This window comes from Tuber melanosporum (genome assembly GCF_000151645.1).
Source record: "Tuber melanosporum whole genome shotgun sequence assembly, scaffold_176, strain Mel28".
In the NCBI taxonomy this organism is placed as follows: domain Eukaryota; kingdom Fungi; phylum Ascomycota; class Pezizomycetes; order Pezizales; family Tuberaceae; genus Tuber; species Tuber melanosporum.
In genome coordinates, this window is record NW_003298837.1 from 158,066 (window position 1) to 171,794 (window position 13,729).

General features: G+C 50.4%; 2 protein-coding genes; both read right to left on the bottom strand.

Annotated features, from left to right (window-relative positions):
- Positions 1 to 5,154: 5,154 nt before the first annotated feature.
- Positions 5,155 to 7,236, bottom strand: GSTUM_00003541001 (uncharacterized protein). XM_002837132.2 has 4 exons: positions 6,797 to 7,236; positions 6,711 to 6,751; positions 6,433 to 6,599; positions 5,155 to 6,370 (listed from the first exon to the last, which is right to left on the bottom strand). The coding sequence occupies exons 1-4, from the start codon at positions 7,093 to 7,095 to the stop codon at positions 5,531 to 5,533; spliced, it is 1,347 nt and encodes a 448-aa protein (XP_002837178.1). The 5' UTR covers positions 7,096 to 7,236; the 3' UTR covers positions 5,155 to 5,530.
- An 863-nt stretch (positions 7,237 to 8,099) lies between these two features.
- GSTUM_00003542001 (uncharacterized protein) lies at positions 8,100 to 11,068 on the bottom strand (the record flags this gene model as incomplete). The annotated part of the gene is made up of 2 exons (XM_002837133.1): positions 8,100 to 8,326; positions 8,374 to 11,068. The coding sequence occupies 2 exons, from the start codon at positions 11,066 to 11,068 to the stop codon at positions 8,100 to 8,102; spliced, it is 2,922 nt and encodes a 973-aa protein (XP_002837179.1).
- Between the last annotated feature and the right edge of the window lie 2,661 nt (positions 11,069 to 13,729).

Sequence of the window (13,729 nt, forward strand, 5' to 3'; positions counted from 1 at the left end):
TTATAGACCGGACTATCTAACTAACCCCTTTCAAGCCTCCGATCTGACGCTATTGTACGCTTCAAACCCCCAGGCCGCTTTCCTGCTTGAAGGTAACTAGCCTCATAGTCCTAACCAGAGAATGGCACACGCTAATAGTGGTGGTAATGGGGGGGATTGTTAGGAATACCGAGATCCGATACCTAGGAACCACCCTAGGTAGGGTAACCTCTCCCGAAATCGAAATCTCAGGTCTCCAACACCCCCCTCCGGCCCCCTGACGGGGCCCGCGCGTCACCATACATATCGATCTAAGTTGCATCCTGTGAGTATTATACCACAGGATCGAAGGTGTTAAAATAACACCGTATACGTCGCCGCTGTCCGTCCGGCCGGATCCTGTTCGCAGGATATATAAGAGGGGACCTTCGGCTAGGTCTGGGAAGTATAATGGAGTGAATCCGTCAACTACCCAGAAAGTTACTAGGCTTCAAGAATGAGATATCTTTGGCATAGGCCGCAAGTAACGGGACGTTTTCGCGTAAAGAGATGATAATGAATAGTAAAGGATCTTAATGAAAGACCAATACATTCACATCCACCCTACGATAACCAGAAGAGTCTGGAACTCCTAAGAATACTACCATCGAACCCAATGGAGTTCGAGGAGTGTTACAACTAGGTTCCGGTACATACTGCAACCGAGGGGGTGACTCCCAAACTGGTGACAGTAACCAGAATCCTGTTACCCACAGTAACCAAGGGTTACCAACCGAGGGATTATCTACCAACCTTATGGAAAGGCTTTCTGCAGGAAAGTAGGATGTCCTCCGGAAAAGATCTATCGGTTGGGTATGGAGTTATGAAGAGTTGAAGTTAGATGACCTGGAAAGTCGGTAATAACAACTATCTTCGCAGATGCAACCCGCAGATGAAACTGATCATTTCATCGACAAGGGAGACGATTGGAGCCAACACAGTTCGACTTGAGAATTGGGCCATTTGTCTAAAAAGACTCTCACCATCGGATAATTACTATTGGAAACAGTATGACTTCCAAATAGTCATATTATAATTATCAAAGAGGGTGTGATGATTTTCAGGGTCTCCAGGTGTTCGCACCTTGGAAGAAAACCCGACGTTGCGAGTTATATTGGAAAAAGGTACATGGTTGTATGTTAGTTAGATGTAGTCCGCGAACACTCAGACGTGGAATATAAATATCGAAGTGCCTCCCAAGCTTTAGACATCATCAAGCAACGGAGAAGAGACCTTAACAATATAATATTGTTCTTACGATTTTACTTTACTTTACTTTACTTTACTCCGCTCTTAGTAGTTATAAACGAAACGAGTGAAGTCTGAGCCTTCCTAGACAATCTCCGTCTATAAAAACGAATCTCTATCGGCCTAGACAACTCTGAAGTCTATCGGGTTGCCTCCGCCTAACAGGGATGGGGAAGAGAGGAAGTGGTAATGTTCTAGCATTCGAGGGATGGAGGGGGGGAGATAAGTTATCTACGATATACCGGTAACAATATGATGGCAAAGACAATAACATCGATACGAGGGCTGTCCAGCACCAGTTATGATATTACAGAAGTCAACCAGTAGTCAGTTTTGGTGCTCGTCACCGCACACACAGGCATCCCACAAGCTCTTGTTCCTGATTACCTACACATTGCCAAACTGCAAACCAGGACTTGACAACCCTCGCCATAGAAGAACGACAACATTGTATGACAGCCCGGTCCCACTCCGGAATTCCAAAGCCATTCAATACCGCAAGTCTATAGAACGGCGAACCAACTTTTCCCATCGTATATATAATATATAACAACCAACCAGCCATCGAAAACTCACCCACTCACCCACTCCTCACCTTTCGACCACCCGCGCCCTAGCGGCTGGGACGCGAGCCCGGGCATGCTGTGCGCTACGGAGCGTGGCGTGTGATGGGGGACGTTTGAGGGGTTATGATAATGGCCAGTCTGCTGAGGTAAGTAGGAAGAGAGGAAGGGGATACCGTATATCAATCAAAACGCGCCGGAACGGAGCGTGCAATGCGGACACGTATAGCCTCCCCTCCTCTCTCCTGATGGTGGAACGCTCACCTATGCATACCCTGCCCATCCCGCCTTCCATATCTGCCCACATCCTACCAGGAGGGCAAGAGAGCGGTCCTGCACCCGGCTTTCCCAACCTGACTCGAACCCATTAGTGTTTATATCCTAGCCCATAGAGATTTATGCAAAAGTCCTTAGCCGATACGGGTACTTTGCGGTATTTTTCGCGTGGTCGTGGGGCATGATAGGCATGATGAGTGGTACTGAGGAAAGTCAGGTTTGACTGCAGGTATCATTTCATACCGTGGTTGATAGGGTATGGCTTAGCGGGTTATGGAGTGAGCGGAGCGACATAGACGGGCAGGGTGGTACAGGATCCTACTGTAAATTACATTGCAGCAGCTACCGTTCCAGCGATTTAGCCTGGCAGACAGACAGACGGAAACTGGCGGGCGGGATTTGCCTAAGTCATCACGATTTCACCACGACAACTGTAGGTACCGGTATACTACCGTAATCTAATACCCCCAACAATGTCTACCCCCCTCCCCGCGCACAAAACCAAACACCTCGAAACCCTCCACTACCCAATCCCAAACACGCCCCACATCCTAACCCTAACCCAGACTCAATCCCCTTCCTCCTCCGCCTCCACGGGAACAACCCTCTGGCTCTCCTCGCAACTCCTGACCTACCACCTCCTCACCCTGTTCCCCCCGCTCCGCCACTGCCACCGCCACCGCGGTCGCGCAATCGACCTGGGCGCCGGCACGGGCCTAACCTCGCACATATTATCATACCTCGGCTTCCGCGTTTGCGCGACGGACCTGGCGCAGATCGCCGGCACGATCCTTTCCAAAAATGTGGCTCGGAATGAGGACCTGCTGGCCGGCATCGCAGGCACCTCTCCCATCTCTATCCGCGCGCTGGATTGGACGGCGCCGCTGCCCTCGCCACCATACTCCCTTTGGGGGGGCGGGGATGATGGGGAGGAGGTGGAGGTGATCGTAACGGCGGATACAATTTACAAACAGGACCTTATACGCCCGCTCATTCTTACGATTAGGGCTTTGTGTGTTTCCTCGGCACGCTGCGCGCAGGGCGGGAGTGGAAAAGAGGGGAAGAGGTTTCCACTAGTTCTAGTAGCGGTAGAGGTTCGGGATCGGGGGCTTTTTCAGTGCGCGTTAGAGGTCGCGGCGCAGGAAGGGTTCCAGTGTCGGAGGGTGGGGGATGGACGGGTTAGGAGGGGGTTGGAGGCTGCCGGGGTGCGCTGGGCGAGGGAGGAGTGGGAGGGAGGGGAGGTTTGGCGGTGGGTTTTCAAAGGGGTATGAGTGAATTTGATGCACTTTCGAAGAGAGCGGGAAGGTGGATCTAGTAGGCTGGGAGCTGGGTATATAACTTCTCAGCAAACACACGCCGTGATAAAGCACCCACATCACATCATTACCCTACTGTGCATATCAGGTGCCTACCAAGTAATACACCTATTCAACCCTACTCAATCACGAGTAAATCGAATGGACGAACATTAGCGCATGATCCCCACAAGCTCGCAAATCACCACACGCCATGACTGGCGCCGACACCGCGTACTCCAGAAACAAGGATATTGCTGAAAGAAAGGCAACGATCCGCTTATAACGAGCTTAGGGTGGCTAACATCCCACGAGATCCGAGATCAGAACTCCACTCCCCGAGCATCTTCCCTTCCACCAAGCAACACAGCCAGATGCCCCCGAAAAGCAAGAGAGAAAAAAAGTACAACAGACCTGTATAAAAAAAGCACAAACAGAAAGAGCCTTCAACCGTGACCATAAATGCCACCCCGCAGCCCACGCTTTCTCGGATCCACCGACAACCACCAAACAGAACCCTAGAAAATTACTAATGAACCACCAAATTCTAGTTCCAGATAGCGGTGCATTGCACCTCAACCCCTTCCTCCACCATCTTAATTACGTCCAACCCAATTTTCTCATCAACAGGCCCAACCTCAGGCACAAACATCTCAAAGCCGGCGAGAGTCTTGCCCTTCGGTTCAACAGCGTACCTACACTGAGTTACAATTCTATTCGCCGCGTCGAGAACCCTGGAATGGATTTCACCAGTGGTGAGATGAGTGCCGGATTTGCATACAATGAGGAGATGCTGCGGGTTGGCGTCGGAACCGTCGGCCCAGAGATCATCGATAGTGACTTTAATAGAGTGTTGAGGGATGGGAGTGTAAGCTGGTGGCGGCATCAAGAAGACCGGACGCTCAGGGGAGAAGCGAATGTAGACGATGTCCTCCGTGTTGACGTGGGGGGCCCAGAATGAAGGGTGGACTTGCAAACCGTTGGAAAGAAGGATAGTAAACTTGGAATTTTTAGGAAGACCGAGTTGGGTTGCGGTTTTGACGAGATCCTTATTACCAAGGCTGATATTAGCAGCTCAAACAATATCGGAGGGAATTCTAAGGGATACGCACAGCATAAGTAGCAATAGCCTTGCGTGGGACAGACCAATAAGTACTAATCTCACGGGCTGGAGGAAATTCACCCCGCTTCTTAGCAACATAGGTCACAACAGCGAGTTTATCTCTGGAGGCAATGCCGAAATGGTGGTGGTGGACCTTGCCGCTATTGTCGTCAATGTCCAAGACCGAGATAGTTGGAGTAATAGCACGTTGCGGTTCAATGACGGGGGATTGAAGGAGAGGGGTGGATGGTGGGGGATTAATTCCTGCAGTAAAGAATTCCATAATATCCACGCTAAACATGAAAGAATAGGTGGCCGGAAATCTTAATTTTTTTTTTTCCAGGGGGAGTAAGTTGTGGATAGGAAGCGATGAGTGGAGATTAATGTGAGTGTGGAGATTAATGATGGGGAAGGGAAAGAGAAAGGGAGAAGGAGGGGAAGGGGGGGGAGAAAAGGAAGATGGGCCTTTGGTGGTGGGGGAATATAAGGGCAACCTCCCTTCATTTTTTTGTAAACCCGCTTGTTTGTCCTAGGGAGTCAGTGGGAATAGAATTGAGTGTTTGGGTGTGCCATCGAGTGAGATGCTGTGGAGGGCTTCGTGGCCAGGTAAACGCAACACCACTCGCGGTTTACTTCCAGCAATTTTTGGAAGCTGAGTAGAACTAACTAGTTTGACATTCCCGCGGCGCTTGGCTTTGATAATGTTTTTACCGCCACACCACTAGTTAAAATGACAAGCAATTGAGCTCCAAATATAATATAAAATAGGAAAATCACAAACTACATTACAAAAACGAAACCAACCCCAAAAGCCCATATAACAATTCTCAGGCGATTTCAGACCACCGCGGCGAATTAGAATAGACAACCCCCAAAGAGAGAGAGAGAGAGCATACATATCAGCACAGAAAGCAAGCAAAAAGCTCCCCACACAAAGACCAAGCAGAGAATTGTTTCAACGGAACCTATCCGTACTCGAGTACTCCCACATATGCTCACCGAGCTCATCCCACGAATTCATCCCATTGTCAAACCCTCTCCCATTCCACACTCCCCTCACTCGTTCCCGCACTCCCACTAGCACTTCCGACCCCACCAAGTCCCATAATCGTCCCCTCCCTCTTTCCCCCATTCCCATTCGTTCTTGTGGAACCAAGCATCCACGAAGCCAGCCCGTCCGGCATAACCTTACCAAGCACTTCGTAAATCATGCTCCCGCTCCCAACCCTCCAAACCCTCCTCGGTTTCTCGTCTGTAAGTGCATCGAACACCGCGAGATGCAACTCCCTCAAACTCGATCCCTTGATTCCGGCAGGTCCGCTATTCCCACTCTTTTGAGACAGCGCAATGTAATTTCTCGCATAAGCGACGCGAGCAGGAGCAGCCCAGGATAGGATTTCTGCTCTGGCGGCGTTGATGCGGTCTTGTTGCTGGCGGGCCATCATTGCGCTACAATCGAAGGTTCCGAGTTTGAAGTGGCAGACGTCGACGCCTAGTGGCGCTAGTTCACGACGAAGGGAGGTGGCGAGGCCGCCAAGAGCTAATCCCGTCACCGTCTCCGGAGCATGGAAAGGTGGGGAGAGGGGGGATATGACGCTTGGAGTTAGTAAGAGAAGGCGGGAGTGGAAGTCACAGAGGACCCGGAGAAATGATTTTGCCGTGACGACCGTCGAGAGGATCTTGAGATTTAAAGTATCGGACCAGAGGTCTATTGGGATGGTCTCTACAGGACCAGTTGGATAGGTTAAATCTGGGACCAGGATCACACCAGCGAGGTTAAGGTTATGAGGGTGAGCCCCTGGGAAGGCTTGTGTCGGAGTAGAAAGATGGGAAGTGAATTTTTCCACAGCCGTTTGAGCATTCTCAGTCTGCCATAACTCAATTAGTAAGCACAGGCAGAACATTACCGCAGCAATCCAGGAGAACGCACATCAAGAATATCGATATTCAACGGCTTAATATCACTCCTCCCTTCATTCGCAACAACATGTTCATCCTCGATGCTATTAACAACAACATAGACGATAAATCCCCTCCTCTCCAAATCCAAAGCCAAACTTCTGGAGATCGGATCATGTGGACTCCCCCCAGCGATCACTACATCATCCCACAGTCCCATAATCAGCCAATCATCCCGATCGCAGTCCCATTCCAAGAGAAGAAAAGAAAAGAAAAAGTAAACCCAAATTCAGAAAGAGAACCAATTACCAACAACCTCCCTCCTCCCTCCATTGCCCGCCTTCTTAGCCCTTCTCTTCTTCTTGTCCTTCTTCTTCTTCTTCGAATACCCATACCCAGCAACGCCCACAGTCGCTGCAACCCCAACCGCGACCATCGCAACAGTCCACATATTCCGATTCCACCATCCACTCCTTCTTCCTGCGCCGACCGCGTTGAGCATTCTCTCGGGGACCGGCACGTGCCTAGGCGTGGGACGCGCGGACTCTGGAATCCATTCCGATTTCGAGAGGGTATCGCGGATGGTGCCGGCGAGCAAATCGGCTTGTTTATCAATTGCGTCGGCGACGACGAATGAGTAGGTTTTTAGGGAGTAAAAGAACTCGTTTATGGAGTCCGCTGGGTCTCCGGACATTTTCCTTTTGTTTATCTGCTTTTGTTTTTCTTATTGGCGGTAGTGGAAGGGAGGGGGTGAGGTGAAGGTGGTGATGAAAGTGGTGATGAAGGCGGCACTGATGCAGGAGGGGTAGATATGATTGATATGATAAGTTAGGATAGGCACGGACAAACGCGGGCCAGACCGACACCGCACAAGTGCCTGTAAGTCCCCGCAAGAATGAGGTCAAGAAACGCCAAGAATCCACAAATGGGGTTGACAAGGTTGATCACATGCAGCTCAGCCCATTCATTCAAAGTCACTCGGGGAGGGGGTGAGTAGATCCACTGTAATACAGTATAATACAAGATACGCAACCCCCGAAGAACCAGTTTGTTAGACATCATTTATCACTCCCTACCCCTTCCTTATGCCATCTATTATCAGGATACGCCTACAAAAAAAATCACAATGCGCTTGCAACAAAAACAGCAATAAAAAGAAAAGAAAAGAAAATCCAGAGAAGTTGCTGACTATTTCCATCCTTCATCCTCCTCGGCTCCGGCGAAAAAGAAATGAACGGAAAAAAAAAAAGTTTTTACTAGAAACAGCTAAAAGAGTATGAAACAAGAAAAGAACAGACAGATAGGGCATCATCTGTACAAAGAAACGAAAGAATAAAAAGTGTAAGAATGGTCATCTGGCCAAGAGTTTGAAGAAAAGAACATAAAAGGTAAAGATACACCCGAGACTTCAGACTATCAAGTCATGGAGAGAGAAAAAGAGTATGATTATAAGAATAAAAGTACTTCACGAGTACGTAAAAATGAAGGCCATACGGCAAAGAAGTAAAACAAAGGCGGGAAGAAGGAAGTCGAGGGGGAAAAAAGAACCCCCCCTCCCGTGAGTATATCACAAAAGAAATGCAGAAAGACCAATTAGAAACTAAGAATAAGAAAAACGCAGGGGAAAAGAATCAAAAACTTGCGATATTCAAACACATGTTCCCTTCATCGGGAAGGCATGATACGATAGGACGACAATCATTTATTCTTGCCGCCACCGCCGTTCTTCTTTACAGCCTTCTTTACAGCCTTCTCCTCTTCGTCAAGGTACTTGTCCTTCCAAATCCAACTATTACCGACCATGTTGACACCCTTAGCCTCAGCCATACGGTAGAATTTGGCGGACTTCTTGAGATCTTTCTTGCAGCCGACACCGTTGGCATAGCAGAAGCCTGCTTCAGAAAGCGCATCTGGGTCTCCCCATCCTACTTTAAAGTCAGTTGAATATCATGACCCAAGAAGGGGAACATACTGCCTGCAATCTCAAAGCATCTCAAGGCCAAGCCCTGATCCTTCTCAGTTCCCCATCCATTCATATGACTAACTGCCAGCTCGTAAATGCTCAACGCAAACTGAGCTCTTCTCCCCTTCTTTTCAATGTAGTCGACGCTCCCACCAGCCTGCTCATCATCTGCAACCTCGGAGCTCGCTAACTCTGTAACCTTCTTCAACCACATAACACCTTCTTTTTGGTTCGCTTTCATACCCCATCCATGGCGACATGCAAGCGCAAACAGGAGCATACCAGTTGGGTGCCCAGCATTTGCGGCAAGACGCAGGTGGTATGTAGACTCCTGTAGAGAGCCAGATTCATGAAGGTCAATACCAAGCTGTACATGTTCATCAGGCGGCATAGTAGCAGATGGAGGTTGTGAGCTATTAGAGCGAGAATTCGGGGCACGGGGCGAGCAAGGAGAAGTGACAGCAGCAGAACGTCCTCTAGTCTCCACCGTCGGTGTAAGAAACCCGATGCGAGGAGACAAGGAAGGTGGATGGCCCGTGTGTGGGGAATGCCTCGGGTCGCGAGGAGGCGGTGCTGGTTGGAGGAAGGTACGAGGTGGTGAAGATGGAGAAGGAGGTCTGTCGACAGTGGTCGTCGAATTTCCGAGAGGAGTACTAGGTGAATGTGTTTGTTGGTGGACAACTTGACTGGGATATCCAGCAGCGCCTTGGAAGATAACAGAGTTGCGTTCAGGCTCTCGACCACGAGGTAATATAAACTTGGAATAAATGTAAGTAGGAACAGGGCCCCCGGCGTCTTCAGTGAAATCCCCGGACATACTAACAGGCGTTGGCAAGGATTGCTCGTCCAAGAGCATTGGAGACCGTTCAGGAGACAGCCGCTGTGGAACATCCGGTGATGGTGAAAGTCGCTCAGATTCAAAAGAAGGCCGGGTACTAAGTGGCCGAGAAAAATTAAAATTGAACGTGGGTTTCTGAAGCAGGATACCCCCAACTGAGTGAACAGAAGGGGCATCAGATGTAAGGGAAGACTGGCTAGCGGAACGTGTCATGTCATGACTATCCGTTCCACCGTAGGGAACCGAAGGGTTGCGGGGTAGTGGAGCAGAAGGGGGGCCAAAAGTAAGAGAGGATTCTGCGCCAATTGAGTCGGGGGAGCTTGCTCGGAAATCAGAAATCATGGGGAAAATACTCGATGGTACTTGGGCGGGTGACGCTGTCCTGGGAACAGGAGCAAGTTGGGGCGAGTAAGATCTGTGAACTGACTCCAAAGAATCCGTCCTCGATGGCCGCTGAAATTCGACATCGCCAGAGCCTTGCCGGTAGGGCAGGTACTTGGTCACAGAATCATTCGAGTCTTCTCTACGAGGACTGCGAGGATAAAACCTGCGATCAGAACCCCTAGAGTCATTTCTGTGCGGATACAGCCTCTCGCCAGATGCTTGTCTCATAGGAGGGGGAAACTTCTCGGATTCCGCAGAACCTTGTCTTGAGGGCGCGCTATAACCTAAAGGGGAAGACTTGGAGTCCTGTCTGTAAGGCGTGTACGCTTGGGCTGGCTGGCTAGGTTGCGTGTGTGTGCCAGACGGACCGGGTGGAATCAAAACCGTCAAGTCTCTCGAATCCTTTCTCACTGGAAACTGTTGCTCTGCTTCCAGAGGCTGTCTGCCAGGAGGACGACGATTACGTGGTGGGGGTTGCGATCTAGATCTAGCATATTCGGACGCATTGCCCTGGCCAGCCGTATCACGTTGATCTTGACCCCTCCCTCGTTGTCTCTCATCCGGACCATATTGTCTACCGCCAGGCCCCGGGGGCCCACGTTGCCTCTGGCCCGGACTATGTTGCCTCCCATCGGGAACTCTCCGTCTGCCGTCTGGCCCTGGTGGACCAGGTGGTCCGCGTTGTCTTTCCCCTGGATTGCGCTGTCTTCCCTCAGGCCCCGACGGTCCGGTGGGCCCCAGCGGCCCCGATGGTCCACGTTGCCTACCCTCCGGAGCACGGCGTTGTGCGATTGCTCCCCTAGGCTCATTACCCACACGCGGACTGCCACGGGCACCAACACCCCCAGGCACAGACCCCACCCCCTCCGCTTCCCTCTGCCGCCTCTCGTCCTCAATACGCCCCACTATCACCGGCTTTAGAGAACTCCTCTCCACATCCTGCTCCCTAACCTCGAGCCGTCCCTGTATCTGTTGTAGGTTTGGCGGATCACGAACGGGATTCAAAAAACCGCTGATCAATGTGAAATTGCTATCCCTAACACTTGTCTCTCCCGACATAATACTATCTCTGTCCGACCTACCATCATCCGAAGTTGCACTAGAAACCGTGCTGAATCGAGGATAGGAAGACGTAGGCCTATCTTCAAGGGCTGGTGTAGAGAGCTGACGATCACCCATAACCTTTAGAATCGGAGTGGTAGCAGCACTAGTGGCAGTCACAGCGGTATTCCCCCACTGTCCCCCCTTCTCCACCTCTGGAGTCCTTCCCACCGAACGGGACCTCGCTAGAGTCCCCAGAGTTCCCGGGTTACTTCCTGCCCGGCTTAGAGAGCGGTGAACGGTCATTGGGTTTAGCCCGGCCGATCCAGCCCTCGCGGACCCCATCTGCTTCTGCAACATTCGCCCTCGATTAATCAGATCATCCAGAGGAGAAACCTGTGGCGTGTACTCGCCAGCGGCGTGGTTGGTTGGGGGTGGCATGTCCGTAGCCCCCCTGCGCAAAGATGGGCGGCCCTGGAGAGGTTGCGTTTTGGCGGTATATAGCGGTTGCCGGGTTCGCCGCAGCTTGAACAGAATCCACAAAAAGGGAAACGAAGGGAATGAACTAAGGAAAGAAAGGAAAATAGAAAATGTACAAGAAAGGAATCGAGCCCTAATGACGGTAGAGTAGAATTGTAACAAGACAAGTCTGAAAGAATGGAAATCTAAAGTTGTTCTTTGGTAGTTGGTTTATGTTTAAGGTTTAACGAGCGTGTGCACGATCCCTGCCAGATCGTGAAGGTTACAAACAGAAGGTACTATGATGGCAGAGCGACCGCATTGCAGAATAGAATGAAAAAGAGAAGGGGCTTCAGCGCAGTTTGCTGCGAGGTGAGGCTTCAGATTCCAATCGAGAGCCGGAGGTACTAAGGAGCTACAACGGCCGCTGAGGTTGCAAAGGAGCGTGAGAACAGAGCAGCACAGATGGCGGAAGCATCGAAAGACGCGATAGTCAGATCAAAGGAGTGTATCTAACGGTGCCCGCGCCGTGGTTGGAAGGAATGCGTAGGACGGGTAGGGAAAGGAGGAGAGGAGAAAAGAGGAGAGGGAAAGGAAGAAATGACGAGTCGTGTGTAGTTTGCCTAAGGAGGGGCGTAGAGAGAAGGGAGGTTGAAGGAGAAGTATGATACGGTACTTGCACAGTACTTCTAGTTGGGGGGTCGGCCACGGTAATCACTAAGGGTACCAGGGTGCAACTCCTTCAATGATGGAGCAGATTGCCATAAGTATTAGGAGCGAACCGACTGGTGCTTGGAGATGGGAGACGAGAAGCAAAGAAAGATTGACAAATAACCAACCAACCAAGTGGTTAGGATACGTGCAGAAGTGTAAGGCAATGTGTGTCCCAAGGTACAGTACGATGAATGAAGCACGAATTGAGTGGCCAAGAGAGCCCGGGAGGACAGAATAGAGGGGGATGGACCATCATACGGGGGAGCGAAGGGGAAGGGAACTCTGAAATGGAGGGCAGCAGGAGCAGTCCAGGGTATGATACCATACAATACTCCTCGAGAGTGCCAGACAGGTAGGATTAACCAGCGCTCTCCTTCTTCTCCTGCAAGTCAAACGGCTAGACGCCGTACCTGTATCTAATAGCATTGGTAGAGCAGGGACCCTCCCCGTCGTAGGAGGTTACAAGAAGAATTATTGGCTGACACTTTTATTTGCACCAAAAATTGGAACATATGTACGAGTAAACCGCCGCAAGTACTACAAGTAGAGAGTACTGTACCCGTACTCGAGTACTCGAGTACCGGTGAAATGGGCGGCGCCCGGGCTAGGAAGAATGAAAATTAGGTTTTAGTACTGTACTGGTACAGTACACACCAAGCCAATTTTGACATTCCAACTCCATGCAGGCTGCGAGCCCGTAACTTGTAAAAACACCTTAAACAATGAGATAGGGGGCCATCGTGGCATCTCAACCAAAGCTTTGAGCCTTTCCCATGCTCTTGCCACTGATACCTGGTTAGGAAAAATAAAATAAAAAACCACTCGAGGATGTATACGATATCATGCCTACTTTACCCCCCCCCCGTAAAGGGGATAAAATTCAGGTTTAGTAAATTGGCGACCGACTAATTTACTCCTATCAGTTACGGTACCCAATCCAGTGCACCACCACACCACACACTAAGCACCGGTACTCGAGCACACTCTACATCCTGTTTGGGTCTCTCTTCCAGCACCCCGTTTCAGAGAAGGAAAGGAGCCAGGGCCCCTCCCTCATCCTCCTCGTTCGTCTTCTTCCCCCTCAGGCATTCACCACCATCCAAACGTGAGAACCTAGCAAGAGTATCGTCACATTTATTTTTAAAACTCACCTTCGCTTAATACCGCTATTCTGACGATTCACCCCAAATATCCATACTTATTGAGGAAAGCCAGATCCGCCCCCAACTAGAACCAACGTTTCATTCTCTACGGGAGGCTTGTCATGTTCCGTAGATCAGGGTCCTAATATTGTAGACATAAGACGAAAAGAAGGAAAGAAAAAAAGAAAAAGAAACTCAGATCACCCGGTACTTTCCAACCGGGAGACCAACCGGGAGAGGGTGTACCAGTACAGTACTAGTACTGTACTCGTACTTGTATGTGCAAAGGGGCAGGAAAGAAAGAGAGAAGAAAGCGTTCTCATACTCGAGCCAGGGGGGGGATACCGTACTCGTACAGCAGAGAGGAGCAGAGAAAGGTGTCGGTAGTAAGCGGAATTTTTTCCGTTAATTTTGGCCCGATGCTCAGGGGTGTACAGTACTCGAGTATTGAAGGATTTTGGGCCGCTCATGGCGCACAAAGGTGGTTGGGAGGAGAGGGTTGTAGCGCGCGTGGTTACCAAAAGTGGTGCCAGGGGAGAGGAAAAAAGGGTCCCAATTTCGTGCAGAACCTCATCTCATGTACTCGAGTAGTCTAATTGGGTACAGTACAGTGCTCGAGTACTCATTTGCAGTTGTCCATTTCCACAAGCAATATGGCTGACCGGGCGACTGCACCCCACGTTCGCATCAGATTGGAACCCAGGTGTGAGTACCGGTATGCTCTTGGGACTGATCTGATCACAGAAGGCCGTTAGACTAATTTGGGGGCCTGGCGGGATCCGAGGGA

What these genes read in the sequence shown, in the direction of transcription:
- GSTUM_00003541001 (XM_002837132.2), bottom strand. Translation starts at nt 7,095, where the DNA reads ATGTCCGGAGACCCAGCGGACTCCATAAACGAGTTCTTTTACTCCCTA. An exon ending in GCGACTGTGGGCGTTGCTGG is followed by an intron (nt 6,752 to 6,796) that starts GTATGGGTATTC and finishes GAAGAAGAGAAG; the next exon opens with GGCTAAGAAGGCGGGCAATG. An exon ending in AGGGAGGAGGGAGGTTGTTG is followed by an intron (nt 6,600 to 6,710) that starts GTAATTGGTTCT and finishes GGGATGATGTAG; the next exon opens with TGATCGCTGGGGGGAGTCCA.